General features: G+C 36.4%; 1 protein-coding gene across 2 annotated transcripts; it reads left to right on the forward strand.

The window, feature by feature from the left end:
- LOC146893801 (UDP-glucuronosyltransferase 2B17-like) lies at positions 1-22573 on the forward strand. 2 transcript variants are annotated; one of them, XM_087908924.1, is made up of 6 exons: positions 2-818; positions 2240-2388; positions 3706-3837; positions 15758-15845; positions 16310-16529; positions 20644-22573. In XM_087908924.1, exons 1-6 carry the CDS (start codon positions 95-97, stop codon positions 20921-20923), a joined length of 1593 nt encoding a protein of 530 aa, XP_087765050.1. In that variant the 5' UTR covers positions 2-94; the 3' UTR covers positions 20924-22573. The 2 variants fall into 2 exon arrangements, with proteins under 2 accessions (XP_087765051.1, XP_087765050.1); XM_087908925.1 differs by lacking the exon at positions 3706-3837 and having other exon boundaries at positions 1-818.
- The last annotated feature ends 3676 nt before the right edge of the window (positions 22574-26249 follow it).

Consider the following 26249-nt stretch of genomic DNA (forward strand, 5'->3'; position numbering starts at 1 on the left):
GTTATACTTTAAATCATGGCTTTTTATTCTTAGATATAAGGCTAAGCAGTGGCAAAATGGAAAACACTGTGACAGAAGACGTTGATTTTGCAGGATGCCTGTGAAGTGGATGTCTGTTCTGCTGCTACTGCAGATGAGTTACTACTTCAGATCTGGGAACTGCGGGAAGGTGTTGGTATGGCCAATGGAATACAGTCACTGGATGAATCTAAAGACAATACTGGATGAACTTGTACAGAGGGGTCATGAAGTAACAGTTCTGAGACCTTCAGCTTCCATCTTTCTTGATCCCCAAAAATCATCTGGTCTAAAGTTTGAGACTTTTCCTACATCTATCAGTAAAGATGATCTGGACAAGGTTTATAAAACGCTTGCGGATGTATGGACTTATAAGATACCAAGAGATATGTGTTTATCATTCTCTCCTTTGTTAAAAACCATGTTTGAGGAATATTCTAATAGCTATCTAAGACTTTGCAAAGACACAGTTTCAAACAAACAACTTATGACAAAACTACAGAGATTCAAGTTTGATGTCCTTTTCTCAGATGCCATTGCTCCCTGTGGGGAGCTGATAGCTGAACTTCTCCAGATCCCTTTTCTGTACAGTCTTCGCTTCTCTCCTGGCTATACAATGGAAAAGTACAGTGGAAAATTTCTAGTCCCTCCCTCTTATGTGCCTGTAATTTTGTCAGGACTAGGTGGTCAAATGACTTTCATGGAGAGGGTAAAAAATATGATGTGTATGCTGTATTTTGACTTTTGGTTCCAGATATTTAATGAGAAGAAATGGGATCAATTTTACAGTGAAACTTTGGGTAAGTTATAATTCTTATTAGTAGCTCTGTGTCCTTGAAATGCAAAGTGAACTTACCTTTTATAGGTGATCAATTGTAATATGATATTAGCTACCAAGGTCACTGTAAAAGCTCATATTATTGATCAAAGAGAAGCAGGTATCAGTCCTGAAACAGGACATTCTGGTGAGCTATACACCCAGCAAGAGATGTCATTAGACTTTTCCTAAGTGATCTTTTACTCATTTTGCTATAATTATCAATCTATTTTAATAAGTCACTAGCTAGTTAAACAAATTATGATTAATTTAGATTGAAGTATAAAATATTTTACAGTTTCAATATGTATATAACATTGAAGAAATTGTTTTCTCTTGAATAGGAAACTGTCTTAATTTAAAATTAAAAACGTGGGTTCTGAAAACAATCAAAACGTTAAGAGTGTTTTCTGTTCATTTTGAGTATCTGAGTTCTGTTCTTTGGACTCATCCAGGTCCAGTGACTCAAAATTGCCTGTAACTTCAGCTTCTTGGGACCTGCTGTCCTTTTATGGTATCTGGAGGCACCTGAATAAACTTACCATACACATACACACATATAAAAATATGAATTATAGGATATATTTTCTGTATTTCCTAAAGAACTTTCTTACTCTTGGACAATGCTATACTACTCCACAGGCTTACAAATGGTACTGGAGTTTCTACCAATACCATATTCCTTTATTGCTACTTACCTAATATCCGTTGTTTAAACATTACAGAAGCATGGATATGTATGTACTCGGACTGTATTCTTTTGTAATTATTTTTTATCTCCTTTTCCACTCAAAAAAATATGTCATAATTAAGGCTGTCCAATATTTCTATTCTCATAATGTCTAAAAATATTGTGATTGTTGTTGTAGGATAAGTACTATTAAAATTCTTAACATGAAAGAAAGTTAGAAGCACTAAACAAAAATTGAGCCATTCATAAACTTTACAACTCCTTTAGCAAAACAAGGAAGAAGGACTAGATACACACTACAAGAACCCTGGGGAAGTCTGACCATCGTACATGGAGTGATGTGACTTTTGGACCTGGAATATGTGTTTATATTTGCACTGTTCCTCTTGAATATGTAGAAAGGATTAAAATGTGTGCTCTTTCATATAGTGGCCTAGTGGTTATTTTAACAATTATTACTTCAAATAACTGTAGAAACAAAAGGTAATTCTTATGTTTCTTTAAAAATAAACCCAAGCTGACATTTATGAATATTATGTGAGGAATAAATCAATCACACATGCAAATTGTGTTGCATATGAATAAACATTGGTTTTTAAATCTACATGTTCTACATCAAACATATATCTTTCATCATAAAAAATATATATTTTACGTTCAATTGACAATACTGTCAAATTTTCTCTTTCTCACTTGCTCATTTCTACTTCTAGAAAAGCCCACTACCTTAACTGAGACAATAGGCAAAGCAGAAATGTGGCTAATTAGATCCTACTGGGATTTGGAGTTTCCTCGCCCAACCTTACCAAATGTTGACTATGTTGGAGGTCTCCACTGCAAACCTGCAAAACCCTTGCCGAAGGTAAAGATATTTTTAAAATTTATTTTATTTAATTCATTTCTGATGAATGTGACTCTACACTTGTCATTAGTTTTTTCTCCCAGGGAAATAGATTTATAATCAGTGAACTTAAGCATCTTGCTATCTAGGAAGTCAAAAACCTCAGGAAAGAGTGTGATAGACTATTGAATGACATATTCATATCAGTGAATTAAATTAGGTCTGTTAGGGTACTTGGTTGTCTTGCCATTGGGTAAAGTCCTTACCAAACAACTAAGAGGATGCAAGTTTGAATCCTAACACCCACGTAAAAATATGGATGTCCCAGTACAGTGTAATGACATTAGTTCTGAGGTTGCAGAAACAAGTTGATACTGGAAGCTTGCTGGCCACTAATCTGTTAAAGACTGATAGACAAAGGCATCAGATTTTAACTTTTGGCATCTATGTGCTAAACAAATGCAGGAAACCTCCCAAGCACACCCAAAACACACACAAACACATACACATAAGTATGCACATGGGCACAGACACATAAAGCATACATACGCACGTGTGCAGACACATAAACACACACACAAGCACAAACATATACCGAATACACATGTGCACACAAGCACACACACATATAAACACATGCAAAAAGACAGAGAAATTAAATCAGTTAAATTCATCATTCAGAAACTGTTAATCACCAAAAGCCATGATGAACATTTACCCAAGGTAATTGAAAGTTGGACAAACAACATAGACATAGTTTCTTTCCAACCAGTAAATTGTGGATGTTAGCTCTGAAAATAACCTATTAATATATAATATCATAAAATAATTACATGATATATGTTTATCATGAAGTTATGATTGTGACACAAAGAACCAAAACATTTTATTAATTATAGTAGGAAGTTTGTGTAAATTACCACATATGTACATACAACAACATAAATAATATGTCATCAAACACTAGTTAATAATTTGCAATCAGCCATTATAGGAGAAAATAAAATAACAAGGGGAAACACCTTCTATGAGATGAAAGCCTGTAAATGAATCTATAATTTTATGAATACTTCATAAAATATGCTTTCACTCCTGATTTTTAATTTTGCCACAGGAAAATATTTGGAATGTTTGTTGGACAATATGTGAATACAGTTTGTATGGATGTCTGTGAAGTTCAGAATTTGATATTGCTGTTTTTCTCTTCTGTATGTTTTTACACCACCATTCTAAATAGTCCTAAAACACTTTAATTTTTATTCTCATAGTTTTTCATAAAAGTTTCATAAGTGATTATTCTACAACTATATTTTGTCATGAAGCAAATACTTCTCACAGGAAATGGAAGACTTTGTCCAGAGCTCTGGAGAGCATGGTGTCGTGGTGTTTTCACTGGGGTCAATTGTCAGTAACATGTCAGAAGACAAAGCCAATGCAATCGCTTGGGCCCTTGCCCAGATTCCACAAAAGGTAAGGGAAAGCATTCCATGGGAGGTAACTGTATACTAAGTCTGTGAACGTCTTTGAAAGGTCTGATTACAGAAATACTGCCATGAAAGGTAAAGTTTTAAGGAAGTGATAATTTTCCTTAGTCAAACAGATATTAGAAATTTATATTAACAACAAATGCTTCAATACTACAGAAAGTGTTTTTGACTAGAGTGACTTGTAGATGTAATGTGACCACCATGGGCACATTCTGAAATGCTGGTGTGATGATGGCATTGCTATCAATAGTATGTATATATTGCCAAATTCTTCAGTCACTTGTTCTATTCGTTGATTACTTAAAGTCATTGCAAACATTAGAATTTCAGAGGTGAGTTAATTTGTATTTGGTATTTCTATCAGAATAACAGTAAGCAGGTGTTGAAAAAGTTTAAAACGCAGCATGACTCTGCACCCTAATTTTAGAGTTCATTTTGCTGTTGATAGGGCCCTTTAAAGGAAGGGAGTCCAAGGTTCACCAACTGTCAATCAAAGTACAATTTTGGCTAATTGGGAGAAAAAGCAATAAAAGAAAAAAATCTATTTTCTGGTTGGCCCGCCAGTATTTGTAGGAGAAATACCCATGAGAAACTTAGAGACAGGTGTTTCCCTCACAGTGATGTCTGCATCATAAAAGATGAAACTCAAGATTCTGTGCTTAACCAGACAGAGTGAAAGTTCAACTATTCAGGAAGAAATAGGGAAAAAAAGAAAGAATCCAAAGGAACATAAGGTAAAAAATAGTTTCAGATGACTCACTTCATAAAGCATACTACAAAGTAATTTTCCAAATTTAAATGTTTATGAGCATTTTAAATTTCCAATGAAACAGCTGCCCTCTATTCACCTACATTAATTCTTTGATGTCATCCTATAGTTGATTTCATCAGTCTCATAGCAAATCTACGTTAACCGTGTGACTAATGTTCCAATTTATGAGATTTTTCTGAGAATTTCAACATTAGCATTTACTGTAAGCCTCAACTAGGGACTGATTTGTCTGTGACAGAACATTCTGACCTCTGCAGAAAAATCTTTGCAGTTCATCACAAGAACTACATACCTACCAGTATGCACAAGTCAGTAGGACATAAATCAGCGCCATTAGATTTTGAAAAAAATTTTTTCAATAACAACACTTGTGAATAGCAAGTAGAAGAGATTTTTGTAGATGAGACTGCTAAGAAACTTTGCAAAGATTAATATGGTCAGCAATACCCAAATCCATCTAATTCACGCCCCAAATAAGGTCATAATTTTAGAATTCCTCATGGAGCCTCTACTGCTTGTTTAACATCTATTTGCTACATGTAATGAATTTCTGAGGAAGAGTAGTGACTGAGTATGTCAACTCTTTCCAGTGCAGAGTGATCAGCTCAATCTGAATCCCCCAAAGCCACATCAAGACAGGAACAGTATTTTATGTGTCTGTAATGTCAACACACCTATCAAAGACAGAAGGCAGAAACAGGAGTATTCCCATGGGCCAGCAGCAGAAAAAAAAGTCAAATAAGAGATTCTGTCATCAACAGGAGAAAAACCAGAATGAATATTTGAAGTAGTCTTCTCCATTCCACATTCACCTTGGTATTGAATGAGGTTTTTGTTCCATCAGGTCTGACATTTGCTTAGTTCTTGGTCCGCGGTTTCTGTTCTACCTTGTTCCTTTTCCAGCAAGACAGTCACATCTTGCTTACTCTGTATCTGGTTCACAACTGCAGACTGAAATGTTCCTTTCCCAGAATTCTCATTGCCCACCTCTGTTTCCTGCCTGATTGCCTACGTGCTGCCTATACTTCCTGTCTGGCTACTGACCAATCAGCGTTATATTAAAATTAATACAAGTAACAGGATAAAAGACAGTTGTAGCACAGTACTCTCCCCCTTTAAAAAAAATCTAGAATTCTGAATCCAATATCCTTTGTTTAGCTTTTCTCCTGACCATTATCCATAACAACTAGTATCCAACATTCCAAACAAAGGAAAATATCCACAGTCCATTTTGGGGGAATGTGGGTGTAGTTTTCCAGCCCATTTTCTGATGACTGGAGGTGCCGATAATATTATGGGGACCTAAAATATTTAGAATTATGATCAAGTAGTGACTAGAGTATCCTGTGAGGCTTGATTATCTCAGACAGCAGTCTTGAGTGTGTTCTGGATGTAGAATTCAGACATCTGGCCCATCTGCTCCTATCAGATTTCTCAGGGTGTCTTCCTTGTTCAAACCTGATTTTCCTAAACCCAGAATGAGTCCACAGCCTCTCATTTCCCGTGGAACCAAAAACAAAACATCTTCTCCAAAGTAACATACCTTTTGACTTTAATTTTCAAGTCAAGGTATTTTCAAAATATCTATCTTGGATTATTTCAGCAACATTTATAAACAAATACCTTCCTCAGCATTCAAACAACTCAAAAAAACACAATAACATACAATATCCAGATTATCTGTGTGTTTTATATCTTTACAGGGCTTTATTTTAATCTCTACTTCTTATTTTATTTTTAATTTTTGGCTTTTTGAGACAGGGTTTTTTGTGTATCTTTGTCCTGGAACTTGCTACTTACATGCAGTTCTTCAGCTCACAGAGATATGCCTGCCTCTGCCTCCCAAGTGCTGGGATTAAATGTGTGTGCCACTACACCTTGAACTCACAGAAATCCTTCTACCTCTGCCTCTCAAGTGATGGGAATAAAGTGAGTCATCACATGCAACTACTTTCTTTTCTTCTATTATTTTAAGAACTTTATTCTTTTTTTCTTTTCTCGCCCAAGCCTACATATACTTTTAAACAACCATCAACCATTTAGAAGTTTTCTTCATCTGAATCTATCTTTACTATATATCTCTCTTTTTCTGGTCATGTGAGTCTTTAATTTGCTATGTGATATGGCTAGGATTAAAGCTGTAGCTTTGGCAACTGGATCCAGAAAATTTCTAAGCTTTCTGAGATTCCAGCCTCATGGCAGAAGTACCAGCTGTAATTATTCTTATTGTCACAAATCTTTGGCATTTCAAGGTCCCTGCCACCACCAAAAAGCATGCAGTCAACTTTTCATCACCACCGTTTAAGTGTTTTGTGGCAGAACCTCTTGAAAGAGCTGCAAGGTTTTGTAGTTAAAGTTAAGTAAGGAAACCTCTCTTAAAAGAGACATATTTGCCTCTAGCAAACAGAGGCCACCTGAGAAAATGCTGCTGTCAATAAGCTGTGCTTAACTCTAGTCTTTTCTCTCTAGAATTACTTCCCAAGCTCTCTCAGGCTTTCAGTGGATGCAGTTGTCTACATGTTGGGCACCATTTGTTGACTGCGAATTTTGGTCCATCCGGTCCCACATCTGTTTAGTCCTTGATCTGGGTTTTTTTTTTTTTTTCCTGCCTGGTTCCTTTTCCGGTGAGGCAGTCACATCTTGCTTCCTCTGTGTCTAGATCATTACTACTGAATGAAACTATCTTCTTCCCAGAATTCTGATCTGGGTTTTTTTTTTTTCCTGCCTGGTTCCTTTTCCAGTGAGGCAGTCACATCTTGCTTCCTCTGTGTCTAGATCATTACTACTGAATGAAACTATCTTCTTCCCAGAATTCTCATTGCCTTGCCTCTATTTACTTCCTTGTTGCTATCACCTCACCTATACTTCCTGCCTGGCTACTGTCCAATCTGCATTTTATTAAAAATAATACAAGTAGCAGGATGAAAGACCATTGGCCCACAGCACCTTGGAACACTTAAATACATATCTACACACATGAATTGCCCCATATATACTCCATCACATACAGAATGCCCAGGGAGGAAAAGAGAGAATGAGATACAGACAGGAAAGAATTTTCCAATCTTAGTGACAATCCAAGAATGTGAATTCATGTACAGAACTCTACATGCAATTTTTCCAGGAATTTTTTAAAGATTACATTAAGATTCTTACATTATATTAATATTCTTAGAGTCCTAAAGTAAAATTGACCTATCACTTTTTTTCATTTAAACACTGCCTGGCCCACTAGTTCTAGCCTCTTATTGGCTAACTCTCATATCTTGATTTAACCCATTTCCATTAATGTGTTTCACCACTTGACTGTGGCTTACCGTCATGAGTCTACCTAACGTTTGCCTCGGCAACAGAATAATGGAGTTTGCCTGACTCTGCTCTTCTTTCCAGCATCCAGTTCTGTCTTTCCCACCTACCTAAATTTCTGCCCTATAAAAACACCAAGGCAGTCTCTTTATTCAACCAATGAAAGCAACACATCCTACACCACTAAACAGTTGGTAATGATAATTTTCAAGGACTAGAAATCTGCATTACATTGTTAAATGAGCAGTATAGGTACAAAACTTTGAACAAGATTAGAAATGTATGTACGGTATGTTTTAACAAAATTATTCTCAAATTTGTATCAATACACAGATTTGGATAAAATATACAAAAGTCTAATCCAATTTAAAACATTTAAATCTAGTAGTTACTTTGTAAAAATAGATTCAATAAACTACCTTTTAATCTTATCATGTCTATATCCTCCTTTTATTTTTTCAGAGTAGATTCAATAATCCAACATTATAGTCTATCATATATATATGCCTCCTTTTAAAATCAAGATTGTAAATATATATATATATATATATATATATATATATATATATATACACAATCTTTTTTTTCTTTTCAAAACAAGATCTTTGAATCTAACTTCCATTGTTTAGCATTTTTCCTGGCCATTATCCATAGCAACTTGTAACCAACAAACTAAATAAAGACAAACATTCATTATCCATTTTTTGGGAGAATGTGAACATAGTTTTCTAGGCTACTTCCTGCTGATTGGAAGCACTGATAATCTTATGACCAATAATTGTCCATAGTTCCATGACTTTGGGTAGGATAATGTACCTACCTTCCCACTGCATGCTTAGGTTTGGTTTGTTTTTGGTTGTTCACTCATTTTTCTTGTTTTTGATTCACATGAGTTCAAATCTATGCAATCATTGTCTTTTAATGATAAGTCAATTTTACTTTAGGACTCTAAGAATCTTAATGTAATCTTTTAAAAATGGCTGGAAAAATTGTATGTAGAGTTCTGAACATGAATCCACAATCTTGGATTGTCACTAAGATTGGAAAATTCTTTCCTGTCTGTATCTCATTCTCTCTTTTCCTCCCTGGGTGTTCTGTATGTGATGGAGTATATTTGAGCCAATTCATGTGCATAGATATATTTTTAAATATTCCAAGGTGCTGTGGGCCAATGGTCTTTTATCCTGTTACCTGTATTATTTTTGTGCTGTCCCAGTCCAGCAGGCCTTGGTGAACTCCCATTAGATCAGTCACACCGTCTCAGTGGGTGGACACACCCCTCGTGGTCCTGATTTCCTTGCTCATCTTCTCCCTTCTTTAAATCTTCATCTGGACCGTGGGAGATCTGTCCAGTGCTCCAATTTGGGTCTCTGTTTCTATTTCCATCTTAAAAGATAATGATTGCATAGATTTGAACTCATGTGAATCAAAAACAAGAATAATAATGGTACAACCAAAAACAGACCAAACCTGAGCATGCAGAGGGAAAGTGGGTACATTATCCTAACCAAAGCCATGGAACAATGGACAATTATTAGCTTGTGAGAGAGGAAGAGTATAGGTCCTGGTAAGTCAACCTTTTTCTAACAGAAGGCCACACATTCAAGAATATTTGTAGAGCACAAATTGCTCTTGAAAGATTCTTTTTTTAAGAACACTGATTAGAGTTAATAGCTTCTCTATTTAAATAAGATTGATTTAAATAAGATTGGGGCATGGGAATAAATATTACAAAAGTATATTATATGACCTCTCAAAGAAATAAAGAAAAAAATGTCTGTTTCACTTGGTGTGGTCATAGTCATCTTTTGGGCAACAGATGGAGTTCCAATGTGCAAATATTACAGGCATATTTTGAGCCATTTAGTCTACCACAATAGCTCTAAAAAGAACATAAGTCTTTGGGTGAGTTGATTTAGCAGGTTCAATATTTTATTATAAAACCTATACTGTCACTGCTTCAGATGCAGTGATACTTGGGAGAAATGAGGCCTGAAATGAGGCAGAATAAAGGATCATGCAACAGCCAACTTTATTCAGAGAATCAGACAACGTCTACTGTGAAGGTTGGGAGAGGTCACATGAGGAAATATCACAGGAGTTGAAGTTATGTACAATCACAACAAGAAGCCCTGTGGGGCAAAAACATGTTTTCCCACAGAGTACCACAAAGGACAGTTTAAATGTTATCTGGATAACAATATCAAGAAGAAGTGGTTACTCTGAAGCAGATCTACTCCTATTTACTATGTCTGGGAGAAAGACAAAAACACTTTCCAAGAAATAGTAGGATATTAAGATAAATATAATGGGATATTAAGATAAATGTAAAGCAGTTTTCTATCCTTCCATAGCAATGTATAAATAAAACGTGAAAACCCATACAGTTCTGTAACTCTCTTTAAAACTGATTGTTAGTCAGGGGTGCAGCAATAATCAAAATCATATGATTGTTGACATTGGGCCCTTCCCAGATTTACTGATTGAGCAAGAAAAGGAAAGTAAGCTGTTAGTATTTTATGGTGTTTATGGTGGAAATAAATCCATTCTAAATATTTATCCTTTGTGCTGCATTACCTCTAGGAGACAATTAAGTGGTGAAAATAAGTTTAAAGACAGCAAAGAATCCATACAGTGGGGGCCCAGAGAAGTGGTTCCACTCCACCTTGAGCAAAGTCAGAGAATTCAAGCCTATTTCTGCTCCTTCAAGGATAATACAGGAGGTTTCACACAGGGAGTGGCTGCTTACAGGATACTTGGTCTAAAGTGTAGTCACTGCGTGTCCTGCCTAAAACATCAGAATGCTTAACTCAGGAAATAGTGACTTGACATCTGAAGTATTGAAGCAACTAATTGTTCTATTTGTTCTTTGTGTCATGTTAAATCAGTCTTCTTTCCCCTTTTCTGGATTAAAGTATATAAGCATATGGAAAATAAACACAGACATATTCAGTATTCACTGGATAACCCACATGCTCCTTTCCTCCATCTCCATATTTCTTTCATATCTCTGTTCCTCCTACCTAATTTTTCTAATCCACATGCTGCTCACTACCCATGAACATGCAAGTTCCATCAAGTCTGAAACCCAAAAGATGGCACCCCAACAGATGTCAGCCCAACTTGTGGCTATGACACCATACAATATACAAATGCATCTTTAAGTTTAAAATTAAGTAGGTATAATTCTTCCTTTACACTTAAGATAAAATTAACAACTATATAATATTGTCTCTCCTTTCAGAGTTTTAGATAGATTGGCTAGGTCATAATTAGGCATTTATAAAGTAGTATATAGAAAATTAACATACCCTAATAATTTGTGAAAGGCATTTAATGTTTTAAATTGTCTAATGGACATTTGTGGTGGAAGTGGTGTGTTGCTTAGCAGTTATTCTAGTAACTAGTTGTCCCAGATATTACACAGTGTCTCATTGCTGTACCTTTTCAGGTGTAATAATAAGCCCATATTTATGTAATACATCCTGAGTCATGTCACAAGGATTTTATATATTTTTGAATATCTTATTTAAACGCTAATTCATACTTATGTACTTTTCCAAATGGGAATACAGGTCTCATAATCCCTTGTCACACTTTTCCTAGTCCTTTTTGATAACCCAAACTTTCTATTACAATTTTGATTCTGAAGAATGGGCAATATTAGATGTGGGAATATAGATCTCTGCATGAGTCCGTTGTAGGAATTCTCTCTATCAAAATTAATCAGAACATGAGTAACATAAGGCTGGAGGACTTCCATTATGACTTCTGGGCATATACATTGTAATCTTGTAGCATTCTATTTAATCTTTTAGAACTCATAGTTCTCAACCCCATCAGGGTTGAATTTACCTCTCATAACAAGCCATTCAGGTGGCCACTATTCCATGGTTGTAATAGAAACATCAGTCCCATTATAACTAATTAATACAGTAAACATTTTCCCTTCATTTTTAAAACAAATAATGGTTTATATTTTCCTTTTGTGGGGTGTTTAACTGAATATAGTATTACTTGTACTGAGTCCTTGCTCACAAAGCACGTCTCTTTGTAAAGGACTATATAGGCAATACTAATAATTGCAATTTTACTTCTGTCTTAAATGACCAATTATGTAGGCACTACAATGCCCCCTGTTTAATCTCCATCAATAGCTCCTGCATGATGATTGCATTCATGGATAAACTATTGCAACCCCATAAAACTCAACTGCTTGAGGCAGTATAAGTCCCCAATATTCTGTGTGTAACCTTAAAGGACATTGAAGAGAGGAAACAGCAATATATAAGGGCAAGGACTACCAATAGCAGTACTCCTTGAATAACATCTTGTAACAAAAGACTAGATTGATTACAATCTAAAGTCTGGCATCAATGTTGTTATTTCTGCATCCAAAGTCTTTTATTTGTGGGCCTTTTGGGGAGCCCTCAACATGTTTCCATATTGTAACTGGTATTTTTATTGTTGCAGGGCAATACATTCCATTCTGATAATATTTAGTGCAACATTTCTTTTTTTTTCTTTTTTTTTAAAGTTTATAAAAGTTTCCACTTCTGCCCCTCCTCCCAACACCCTCCCACTCCCCCCACTCCCTCTCCATCCCTAAGAGCAGTCAGGGTTTCCTGCCCTGTGGGAAGTTCCTCCCCCCCTCCCTCCAGATCCAGGAAAGTGAGCCTCCAACCAGACTGGATCCCAAAAATCCAGTCTATGCAGCGGAAACAAGTCCAAGTGTCATTGTCAATGGCTTTTCAGAAAGACCCCATGCCAGCCACATTCGGAGAATCCGGCCACATTCAGAGAATCTGGTTGGATCACATGCTCGTTCAGTCCCAGTCCAACTTTAGTGCAACATTTCTTAACCCAGTGTTGTCCTTCCTTTCATATAGGGCATAAACGTGGAGCTTATTGATTCTAAACTTTCAGTTGTAAGAGTGATTTACATTGCTTCTTCAAGTGACCACTTTGCTAACATATGTTTCTGTATTACATAGATTTCTACACCAGATAATTTTACTCTACGTTTGTAGATTCATACATTTCTAATGAACTTCAGAAAATTCATAACATTTTATATCTCTTTTTGAAATTTGAAATTGATTAATTCTTGGCAATCTTCATCACCATTATCAAAAGCTAAGTGTGTTAATAATAACTCTTGAATTTGTTCCCCCTTTGCTTGATTTTCAATAACATCTTTGAGTCTCTCCATGAAACCAGCATAAGTCTCAGAGGAACTTTGTATACTTGTATCTACCTAGACCTTAAGTCAGATTCTGTATCACTATCATTCAGCAGCCATAGAGAGAGCTGCCAAGCATATTATGCAGCTGATAATCTGTTAATACCCACCTACCACTCTCTGTCAGCATTTCATATGTAACATTTAGGATTAACCTTCAGTCCTAGCTGTGGAAATATTCATGGGCTTTACCTGCAAGCCATACTTGCCACTGAAGAAGTTTGAAAGGGCTTAGAACCTTTTTAGCAATTATAGGAAAATCATACAGCAACCACTGTGCACTATTGTTCCAACCAAAAGGATTCGTAACTACATGGAGCAGTAGATCCACAGGAAGCACAATTCTTCTTAAAATATTTCACTTCATCCATGTCTAGTCCCTGATAAACATTTTGATTTTGTTAAAATTTCACTGGAAACACCAAGCTGAGTTCATGAGGTCAGGGAGGAATTTGCAAATAAATTCCTTCTTTTTGCCATGTCCAAGCTTGTCTAGATTGGAAAGTTAGATTTTTGATAGGCTTCCCTAAATCCTCATCAAAAGTAGAAAGAATGCAAGATTGGGTTGATTATCAGATTCCTTACCCCATGTTTCAGGATCATCTTTAAGCAATACAGGAAACATTTTTAAAGGAGACTCCAAAAAGTGAGCTGAGGAAGCCATCACCTGCATCATTAAGAGTGGTGTCATATTTACTTTTGATTCTACCTACACTGGGAATTTTTTCTCTTTTTGCCTCCTTTACTAATTTTAAAATGTTATCATCCAGTTTATATTCATGCAAGGAATTAGCTATCTCTTCCTCATGACTAATAACCTCCTTATCTTCCTTTAGTATTTTAACAGTCTAAATCAATCCCTGACACCAAATTGAATGGGGATCTCTCTCCCTTCTTTGTATGCCTTTTCAATATTTACTGAGACTCTGTCAGATACTTCTTCATCTAAAGCACCTTCTCTTGGAAACTTGTGGTTATAATCACAAGCAATAGTCAACTCTATTTAGAGAATCAGACAATGCATACTCTGAGGGTTTAGAAAGATTACATGAGTAAAGATCACATGAGTTGAAGTTGTATATGATCACTACAACAATGCATGTGTGACAAAAAAAAGAAATGTTTTTCTATGGAGTCTTACTTAGGTTTTTATTGCTGTGAAGAGGCATTATGACCATGGCAACTCTAATAAAAAATATGTTTAATTGTGGTGGTTCATTTAACCATTATCATTATGAATGGTTGTGTGGTACAGTGCAGATAAACATGGTGCTGGAGCTGAGAATACTACATTTTGCAGGGAACAGGAAGTCCCAAGATTGAATTTAAGAAATATAAGCCTGAGGAAAGGCATTCTTCACAGGCTCTAAAACGTTTCCTGCATAGTAATGACACATATAGGGGATTTTGTCAGGCCTTGAAGGTAATACAGTCCTTTGATATCAGAGTTGAGGTTCTTTCTGGTTGAATGAAGAAACAGAAAAGCTAAAATATACCTTATTATCAATATGAATATGTATAGTATAAAAGCAATCTTTTAAATGGAAAACTCTTAGAGGCCAATCTTTGAATATAGCTTTCTGTAGGTAAACACAGAAAGGACAGTTTAGCATTATCTGGAAAGCAATATCAAGCTTATCTGTTACCCCGGGGTAGAAGGTGCAAAACACATACTGAGAACAATCTTTCGTTTTGCAGAAATTGAGATCACAAGACTCTTTTCCTGTTTTCTTAAGAGTGTTCTCTCAAGCACTCAGAATTCTTTTCATGTGACTACATTCCTGGATCATTTTCCAAAAACTACACTCTACAAAATTGCTCCCTGGATGGGCATATTCCTATTGATCAATACGATGGCATTTTTGTAAAGAACTCTCGACCAGAGAGGATTGTGGATCAGGAGTGTTTGTCCTGAATAAGCAATCAAAGACAAAAAACTATAAATGCAGTGAAAATAGCAAAGAACAGATGAATAAAAGTAAATGCCCAAAACATTTAAAATATAATTGTGTTAAATGTAGACTATTAGAACTGTCAGAATATGTTTATATAATATGAATTCTTAGTAATGTGCTATCCTTCTCTGCTATTGAATTATATCACCATGGGAGTGTATTAAATATTTTCATGAATCATCAGCTATGCCATTTGTCTAAACATCTCTGAGTAGAAAAATAATGATAATGTTCAACCTGTCTGAATGTAATAATAAGCACAGACATTGCTGGCACAATCCTCTTCTCAGTCTCTCAGGAGTTCTCATTATTTACCCTTTCAGATGTCTTCATTCCTCCTATGGGAGGTATTTATCTATGCTATATATAAACTTAAAAAAATCTATTTTTACAATTCTCTTTTTGAAATTATAATATAATTGCATCATTTTAATTTTTGCTTGACTCACTCCAAACCCTCTCGTATTCATGGTCCTTCCTTTCTTTCAAATTTATAGCAGCATTTCTATTAATGTTGTTACATACATATATCCTTATGTGAATGCATTTATATTCCTAAATATAACTTTTTCAGTCTGTATAATGCAAAATTTGGCTCTAGCAATAAAGACTATCTAATCTTTAACAGGTTATTTGGAGATTTGATGGCAAAATACCAGACACCTTAGGATTCAATACCAGAGTCTACAAATGGCTCCCACAGAATGACCTTCTAGGTGAGACTCTGGGAACAAACCTATCATAGTTGACTTTAAAATCCTTTATATTATGATTAGTGAATGTATTATTTATTTGAAAAAACAGGTTCTGGTACTCAGTTGGTCTTTTTTTAATACTCATTTTCTCTTATCTACCATGGACCCCATGTGCTCAACTGGGAATCTGTATTTCATAGTTCAAGTCTCAAGTCAAAACAAAACTGCAAAATATCTCTCTGTCAATTTAATTTCTAATTGTTCTGGGTCAGGAAAACATTTCACCAAAGTTGTGAGTATAAGACTCTTCATGTAGGTTTTTTTGGGGGGAAGAGGAGAGAGGGGAAACAGCGCTGTGGTATAAACTAAACTAATAAATTTAATTAAGTAAAAAAGAATCTCCATGTAGAAAATCTCCTTTCAGTTCCTGATAGTTCATGTCTAAGACTGCTAATTAATGTCAACCTGCATTCATCGTATTCTAGGTCATCCAAAAACCAAAGCCTTTGTAACTCATGGTGGAGCCAATGGAATCTACGAGGCGATCCATTTTGGAATTCCTATGATTGGCATTCCTTTGTTTGCAGAGCAACATGATAACATTGCCTACATAGTAGCCAAAGGAGCAGCTGTTTCATTAGATTTCAGAACAATGACAAGGGCAGATTTGCTCAATGCACTGGAGGCCGTCATAGATAATCCTTCGTGAGTATAACCTTTTAAAAATGTGTAAATGTTGTTATTTATTTATCATTTATTGTGGTTTTTTACTGATGGCCAAAGGAGCAAAAATTACCCTGAAGGCAAAAGTAGTGGAACTTACAGAGACAAATTTGGGAATGATTCAGAGTCATAGATTTTTCCCTCTTTTTATTATTACATTTTATTTCCATGTTGTGCTTTATATTTTTTTCCTATGTAAACCAAATTGGTCCTAAATGTGCAACCCTTCTACTTCATCCTTCAAACTGCTTGGCCAATAGGCATATGCCACTAGCTCTGGCCAATTTTTATTTTCAATTCTTTTAGTAAAGTAATTGGTCAGAGTTTAAGGATAGTATAAAATTTAAATAGACAATAAATGAAGTGATATGAAATGTTAGGGGTGGTGCCAGATGTATTACACCTAGAAGCCAAAGGAAAATATTGCAACAGAGAAGCTTGAATGTTATAAAAGAAATAGGTAGCTTTTATGGAAGTTGTAACTTTCTACATCAAAATAACGCAGGTATTAACATAAAAGTAAATGTTTCGGCAGATATTTAAATATGCAACCTGTTTTAGGATAAATCAAATAAGAGAAACATATGATTGTGATGCAAATTAACATGTTGATCATTATTTTTCTTTGACTTACAAAACAAATTTGGAAGATCTTTCCTGGAAAAAGGCTGTATATCCCTAACTTTTCGCATTATTTCAGTGTCTATAAAAGTGTTGGGTGGAGTTAGGACCAGAGTGAAATATACCTCTTTACCTGTTAGCATGGCTACTGGTGTCATCCTTATTCAGATCTTTTGTAAGAAGCTTCTTGTTTGTTCCCAGTCACTCAGACTTGAAATAACCAATCAGAAACTATATTAATTATAACACTGCTTGGCCTATTAGCTTATGCATATTTCTTGCTTGCTCCTATATCTTATATTAACCCATTTCTTTTGATCTGTGTATAGTCACGTGGCTTTGGCCTACCAGTAAGGATCTGCCATCTATCTCTTCCGGGGGCTGCACGACTTCTCTCTGACTCCACCTTCTTTCTCCCAGAATTCAGTTTAGTTTTCCCTGCCTAACTGTGTTCAGTCCTGTTATAGGCCCAGTATGCTTCTTTATTAACTAATCTTATTCACAGAATACTGTGGGTAATCCCACATCAAAACCTTGTTTAGGAACCCATGTTGTTGAGAATGACTATTTATTCCATACTTATTCAGATTTTGTTAGAGACCAATGCTGTAGGAAGTCCTTCTGTCTTTGTTTACTTCATTGGTTAATAAAAAAAAACTGCTTTGGGCCCTTGATAGGGCAGAACTTAGGTAGGTGGAGAAGAAAGAATTTAATTCTGGAAGGAAGAAAGCAGAGGCAGGAGAGACACCATGGAGCTACCAGAATCAGACATGTCAAATATTTCCTGGTAAGCCACTGTCACGTGGTGATACATAGATTAACAGAAATGGGCTAAATCAAGGTCCAAAAGTTAGGCAATAAGATGTTAGAGCTAATAAGTCAAGCAGTGATTTAATTAATACAATTTCTGTGTGATTATTTCGGGGTTAAGCTAGCTGAGTAGCTGGGACAAACAAGCAGCTCCTTCTCCCTGCACAGGCCTATGTTGATAAAAACGACTATTGGTGAACCCATTATTCAGATCTTGTTTAGGTATCTATGTTGTTGAGACTTAATGAGTGTAATTTATCAAAGAAGCAACTTCACAGCAGTTATCTTGTCCCTTTGGGTTTTGCACTATTTTTGTTACTATTATATTATAAATAATACCAATCAAAATTCCCAATTCCTCCCCCTCCAATTTCCCTTCTGCTCCCCCACACACTGTCCCACCACCCCCTCCAGTACAAAAAGAGATCAAGGCACCGTGCCCTGTGGGAAATCCAGGGTCCTTCCCACTACATCCAGTCTTAGGAAGGTAGGCATCCAAAGATACAGGATCCCAAAAAGCCAGTACATGTAGTAATGACAAATCCCAGTGCCATTATCAATGGCCCCTCAGTCTGCCCCAATTGTCAACCACATTCAGAGGGTCCAGTTTGATCTCATGCTTGTTCATTCCCAGTCCAGCTGGAGTTGGTAAACTCCCATTAGATCAGTCCCACTGTCTTAGTTAGTGGACCAACCCCTCATGGTCCTGACCTCCTTGCTCATATTCTCCCTCCTTTTGCTCTTCAACTGGATCTTAGGAGTTTAGGTCAGTGCTCTGATGTGGGTCTCTGTCTCTGTCTCCATCTGTCGCTGGACAAAAGTTCTTGCTGATATTCAAGATAGTTGTCAGTCTGACTACGGGACCAGGCCAGCTCAGGCACCCTCTCCTCCACTGCCCAGGGTCCTAGCTGGGGTCATCCCCGTGGACTCCTGGGGGTAGAAGAAGGAGAAGAACTCCAGCTCAAAGTCCCTTTGGTTTTTCAAATCTTTCATCCTCTCTGCTGTTTTGAACCACAAAAGATACTTTTCAGGAAAGGAATTTCAAGTCAGTGCCAGATCAGTGCTCTCTTGGCTCTGCTTGTGAATTAAATGCTCATTCAGCAATAGAAAATTAACTTCCACCTTTGGAGAATAAGCAGCATCAATAGGCTTTATGTTTAGGGAGTTTCTTTGACAGACCTGGCCAACCTCTTAAAAATAGGATTTCTCATATCTGATGTTGGGGTTAAAGTTAGGTGTTCTTTGACTCTTGGATTGAGCACCATCAGTCCAGAAGAGAAAAGATTATTAAACCTATATATGTATATATGTATACATGAAATTGTATGTGTTACAGGAAGTTTGAATAAATTGTTAATAGTAAATTTCTTCATGGTTTTTTATGACATTCTTATTGGTAGTTAATTGCTGTCTATCCTTTGTATTAACCTCCCTCTCCCTTCCCTAAGAAGCCTCCCCTCTTCCCATTTACCCATCAGATAAGTTACAATCTAAATTTTAAATAAATATAACATGCATAATAAGAAATAATGGTTAGTTAATGAGAATAAATACACAGTTCTCTCATTTTGCTTTGCAAATAAAAGGACAGTAAGTTATTATTATTACAATTGTTATTTTGCGACATAAAACTGACATTAGAATTGATGACTCATGTCTCTATATTACCCTTTTTGTTTATATGTTCATCAATAATTATCTCAGCATGTAGAATCAAATGCACCCACAATACTTCAGGGTGAGATTTTTACAACTCTTATTTCTAAAATTACAGTGAAAACAAAAAATGAGTATCAACAATAATTGCAAAAACTAGGCTTGAAAGATGGTTCTGTGGATAAGGAAATGTCTACCCTAACAGAGGACAGAAGACCAGAGTTCTGTTCCCAATACTCACCTCAGATGGTTACAAAAATCTGTATGTAACTCTAACCTCAACAGATCATATAACACCCCCCCACGCACGCACACACACTCATACACACACACACACACACACACACACACACATTTAAAAATGATAGTAAAATTTTACTGTGATTATACTTTACAATGAGAATAATAAAAGTAATAAGAAATTCCAGTACAGTAACAGAGAAGAAAAGTATTCATCCTATTAATTTTATCAAATATTTGGTAACCTTTATGAGAAATAAAAAAAGCAGTGATAAGTAGCAATTAGAACCTATTATTGGAACCAGGAAGCACTTACAATTAAACCACTAATCATTTTTAGATGTACCATAAAAATCTCATTTCAGTATTTATCAAATTTACACAGATATGCCCCACCTTGGAGACTTGAGAGTTATTTGCCTTCTAATTTATACATCCTGACACTACTATGCAATTTGCACACAAAATTTACTAATAATTGCATATATATACATATATATATATAAGCTTTATATACTGAAGCTTTGTATACTCAAATAATATCTTATTTTGATTTGTTTTGATTTAAGACTTAGCTATCTCCAAACTCTATTTTAGGAATATTTGATTTTTTATTTTTCTTTTTACATGCTTAATCTTGCACGCACAAGGAACTCAGTCTTGCCTCTGAAGATCTTCCTAGTCATGAACATAAAGCATACACAAAACATTTTATAAGTGCATTTTTTTCATACTTTATATAAGTTGATGTCCATTTTCCTTCTTTCAGCTATAAAGAGAATGCTATGAGGTTGTCAACCATTCACCATGACCAGCCCATGAAACCCCTGGACAGAGTCATCTTCTGGATTGAGTTTGTCATGCGCCACAAAGGGGCCAAGCACCTGAGGCCACTTGCACACAACCTCACCTGGTACCAGTACCACTCTCTGGATGTGATTGGATTCCTACTGACCTGTGTGGCAGCCATGGCTTTTCTTTCCATAAAATCGTTCTTATTCATTTATCGAAATTTTGTAAAGGTGGGAAAGAAAATGAAGAGTGAGTAGAGCTCATTGAGAAGGCATATGGGCTACATTTCAGCATCGTTCTAGTTTGTGAACGGCATTCTGAACATTTACTGATTACTCTATCAAGGCATATCTTCATTAGAGGGGAAGGAAGAAATAATTCAATTATATTATAATCTCACAAAATAAGACACATTATGAGAAGAAAAAAAGCTGAGAAAACAATAAGGAACAACCTAGTAAATAGATTTCCTCTATGGTATCTTCTTCAATTCTGCCTCCTGAGTTCTTCCTCGAACCCCTGGTCTATCTTTCCTCAGCATCGAGGGAACTATGAGATGAAATAACCCTCTTTTCAACAATTAAAGATGAAAAATTTAAGAATTCAAACAAAGGAGAGGCCTGAGACAGGGACAGGCCAGGCATCGTTATGATGAGCAAATATGTGGTGGAAAGATGAGACAGAAAGGGAAGTGGGAGCAGTTTGTTCTCTGTGAAGAGAGGTGGAACTGTAGCCGTGAAGGCAGCAAGGAACAGCCTGATGTGACAGGCCTGAACTGCCATCAGAGGCCATGGTGTTATCTGGACCTGTGCTGCTGCAGGGGACCATGGCTGAGTTCATGGCTCTTCTGTAGCAGGGGTCTGTGTCACTGTCCATGCATTGTGGACCTCCTTGATCTGGTCTCCCATTTGAGGCCATGATGTTGTCTGAGTGGGGTGCTGAGCTTCTCCAGCCCCTCACCAGCCACCGCACAGTAGCAGCACAAGTAGCGATACAAGTGCAGGTAACAATCAGGCCCAGATTCAAGGTTTTGATCTGACCCATCCAACATCTACCCCACCTGCTGCTGGAGTCAAAGGAGGGGCAGGTCCTGCAGAACCAAAGCTGCAGGATCACCATGAAACATGGCAGCAACAGGATAGCCCAGAGGAGTCTCAGGAAGGATCCAGCCTCAATAGTAGCAGAGCCCAGAGGCCTTAAACCAGTCCAGTGACTCATTGCAGTGAACATTCAAGTAAAGCTGTTTGTTTAAAGAGTACAGCATGTGACACCCATGAGACACTGCAGCTTCTACCATGAGACATTTTTATAATTTTTATTTTCTATTGTCTTTCGAGGAGGGAAGTTACAAGCTTGGGAGGCAGATATGGAAGAGCTGGAAAATAAGTGGGATTGGGGTATATAATGTGAAATTTACAATCAATTAAAAATGTGGAAAAAAATCAAACAAGGAATACCCTTATTCTTTTATAAAATATTAGTGTGAAAATATTTTACATAAGTAATGATATCATCCTTGTACCATGAAGGCCGGCTTGTTGGGGTTTCTGTCCCACTGGGTACCACAACAAGCCGGCAAGTCCCAAAGAGAAAAATCATACATAGGACTCCATAAGATTATAAACTGATTGGCCCATTAGGTCAGGCTTCTTGTTAACTCTTATAACTTATAATAACCCATTATTCTCATCTATGTTAGCCATAATGGCTCCGTACCTTTCTCAGCTGGGCAAGTTACATGCTGCCTCTTCAGTGGTCTGCGCAGGAGTGGCTGAGGAACTTCCCTGCTTCCCAGAATTTTCCTGTTCTCATTGTATCACATCTACTTCCTGTCTGGTTTTCCCGCCTATACTGCCTGCCTGGGCAATCAGCGTTTTATTAAAATATGATTGACAGAATGCAGACAATTCTCCCACATCACATCCTGATATCCCTTCTTATATTCACACAAGTTGTGTTTGCATCTTGGTGTTGTGTAATTACATGTGTATGAGTTAGTTCAATAATTAATGAAAAACAATAACTGAAAAAATTCATACATCTTATCACAATATGCTACTCATGAGTGCCTCAGAGCAGGAAGGACAGAAAATGTAAGAGAAGTTTAAGAAAAGAATGAGATTGTGTTGTAAATGATGGTAAAAGATGTAAATGCAGTCTTTTGTTTTTGTTTTGTTTTACTTGTTAATTTTACTTTAACTTTTTAATTTGCTTTTATTAATTTTTTCATTTATTTTTCATACAAAAAAAACAGATTCTACTCCTTCCTGTTATCCCATACCCTACATTCACCTCCCGAATACCCCACATCTGTGCCTCCTCCATTAAAAGGGGCAGGTACCCCATGGGATTCAGCATAGCATGGCCTATCAAATTGAGAGAGGACCAAGATCCTCCCCCACCATCTAAACAGGGCAAGGTATCCCAAAGTATGGAATAGGATCCAAGGAGCCAGGTCCTTGTCTCACTACTAGGGACCCCACACACAGACCAAGCTAAACCCACATGCAGAGGACCTATATTGGTCCAAGGCAGGCTCCCTAGGTGTTGGTACAGAGTCATTAGCTGCCACTAGCTCAGGTCTGCTGTCTCTGTGGGTTCCCCCGCCACGATTATGATCCCCATGTCTCTATGAAAATGATAAATGAGACAAAGAAAGTTCTATGTTTTATTAATTCAGAAATATACTATCTGGCAAAAATCCTTCCCCAGTTAGCATTTTTTTTCAAAGATCAAAGTTTATAGATATGATTGAATGTTGCTCTCAAAATTTCACTTAGCTCTTCAGCTGTACTGTTTTGAATTAGGCAAACAAGAGTGAGGATGTAGAGAGCATGGCCAGTGGACTGTGAGGAGTTCGACAATAAGGATGTTCATACAAGATTTGTCTTTTGAATGTGCTCGGTTTATTCACAACAAACATTTCTAGTAATATCATGTTAATAAAAGTTTAACAGATATCTCACCAAGCAGGGAAGAGTTGCCAGTCAGAAAATGCTGTGTCAGGATTCTATTGGCAAACTCCTCCCATGAGGATGCTTAGGAAACAGTCTATGGTCTGGACTCATGCCATAGTGAAGTCCTGCAACTGTGTCAGGCCAGTACAGCAGGTGTTCCCAAAAGTCCCTGAGAACACAAAGGGGAACGTGTGAGCTTAGCAACAGTGCTGGAAGGTCGAAGGTGACTAAAGCTAGGGTCACACACAGAGTCGAGTTTCAAAGTCTTCAACACAAAGGTTTGAGGAGCTGCTTCTCAGAGGATCACGCCATATAATCCACACAATATGAGAATATTTGTACTGCTTGCATATTGGAACAGTCAGATTCATGTGCTTCTTAAAGAATTATACAGAGAGAAATGTGGACAGAACATACTCTGAGTCTAGGTAGCTATGTAGCCAAGTGTTTTTGTTTTGTTTTGTTTTTTGTTTTCTTTTTCAGCAAAGTGTCTTTAAGGCACCAAAAATCAGCTGCATAGGAAAGGGTACCTGTATCTTTTTCTGAAGTTGGAAGATGTAAGAGAAAGATTAAAGCAAAAAGTAAAATCAAAGCAAGTCATAAAGTCTATTACACTAGCAAAGTACAGACAGTACTTTGGGAAAATATAATAATGTGTATCACAAAACCTCAAACTCTGATAGTTATAATGAAGTTTGTATATTATAAATGATAAAAAGTGTTTTGACTTAATATTGGACATTGCCTGTTAGCAGATTTGGAAAGTAAACATGTTTTGAGGTGGTGTGTCCAGAGCTGACTGAGAAAATTTTGTTGAGTCATGTTAATAGATACGAACCTTTAGATTACTACCCTAGTGATGTACTAAGATTTAATACCTGCGTTATAACTCCACATTTATTGCTTTGTGTTTCTGATTAGAGCTCACAGTTCTGAGAAGTCAAGTGGAACTCATGTATTACTATGAGAAGTTGACCTGAGGATATTTTAAATCCATTGCTTCTATTTTATGGTCTTATGTATATACAAATTACCTTTCTGGTAATTCACTCAGCTGGGCTGAAAATTTAACAATAGGATTATTTTCAGACATTCATTCTTCCTTTGTCCCTTCCTCTTTTCTCTATCTTTCTCTATATTTCTTTCTCTCATTCTCTCTCTCTCTCTCTCTCTCTCTCTCTCTCTCCCTCCCTCCCTCCCTCCCTCCCTCCCTCCCTCCCTCCCTCTCTCTCTCTCTCTCTCTCTCTCTCTCTCTCTCTGTCCAATTAGTGACTTCTAACAAGATCTTGACAGTTTGTGTCACCCAAAAGTTTAAGTTTAAACTAGTTGCATGCCAAGGGCTTATTGTTGTCCCATTCTGGTATTATTAAATGTACTCACCTGTTTACTTGTCTGATGTTTTAGGCTTTAGTTTCCAACTTCCTGACCTATGCTAGAACTTGTAGATGTACACTACTCATTCATTTCCTTGCCATGCATATCCGAAATAATCACACAGAAACTATATTAACTGCAATACTGAGACCAATAACTTAAGTGTATTTACATATTAAATTAACCCATTTCTATTATTTTATATTCCAAATGATGCTCATTGTTTACAGTTAAGGTTCAGGTGTCTGTCTTCTTTTGGTGTTTTCGTGGTGTCTCTCTGACTCTGTCTTATTTTCTCTTCTATGTCTGCTTGGAATTTGTGCCTTGCTCTATTCTGCCCTGTCATAGACCTCAGAAGCTTCTCTATTCATTAGCCAATAAAAGCAGCACATATACAGAAGGACTTCCCACACCAAGAACTGGATTCTTTTTTTTGATGTAAGATTATGCACATGTAATTTTGTGGATTCTGTGAGTTTTTATTGTGTGCCATTTCTATTACTCCACTAAACAAATGGTCAAGGGTGCTTTCCACATTTGAATTCAGAGTCAATCCTATACATATCAGCTACCATTTTTTCATTATCAAAATAAGAAATTTAATTTTAAAAGACTTCTTCTTTTTTCTTGAGTATATATAATGTCTTCTTTATATGTCTTGATGTATATCTTTCATTATTTACAACAAGTAAAATTGGACCTAAAATTTCCATTCTAGCCCTTTACTTCTATTGGGGCATCTTTTGAGTCTAGCACTTGATCCATTTTGACAGGTGTATCATAAAAATTAAAGACATTAGATATGATTTATTTTATGCAATTTACATCCAAAATCAGTTCACCAAAATTTGAGGAATGTTCACAGGAGTTCAGTAGATCAGAAGTGACTCTAAAATAAAGAAATGTCTAATATGTAGGACTTCTCATAGCCTTCAATATCAGATGGTCATATTCTCATTACTTGGGATATAAATTAAGAGAACAATAGTCGATCCCTATACTAATGGCTACGAAAAACTTGTTAATTAAATTTAAAAGCCATTCAATGAGAGAGAAATTATGTCAGGTACTAGAAATCTAGCTAACTGGAGCTAATGACATCATAGATATCTGAGGAGAACTTACAATGAACTTTACTAAACCAGCAAACACAGATGAGAGCAGTGTTCATCCATCATAAAAAAAGCTAAATCACTATTTGCAACAAGTGGAGACCATACAGAAAACCATAACTAATAAAAATTCGGAACAC

This window comes from Myodes glareolus, chromosome 8, assembly GCF_982192425.1.
Source record: "Myodes glareolus chromosome 8, mMyoGla1.1, whole genome shotgun sequence".
Taxonomy (NCBI): Eukaryota; Metazoa; Chordata; class Mammalia; order Rodentia; family Cricetidae; genus Myodes; species Myodes glareolus.

Excerpts from the sequence above, each read along its gene's own strand:
- LOC146893801 (XM_087908924.1), top strand. The coding sequence starts at position 95 with ATGCCTGTGAAGTGGATGTCTGTTCTGCTGCTACTGCAGATGAGTTAC. Across the intron at positions 2,389-3,705 it reads CTGCAAAACCCTTGCCGAAG|GAAATGGAAGACTTTGTCCA; the intron begins GTAAAGATATTT and ends TACTTCTCACAG. Across the intron at positions 15,846-16,309 it reads CCCACAGAATGACCTTCTAG|GTCATCCAAAAACCAAAGCC; the intron begins GTGAGACTCTGG and ends ATCGTATTCTAG.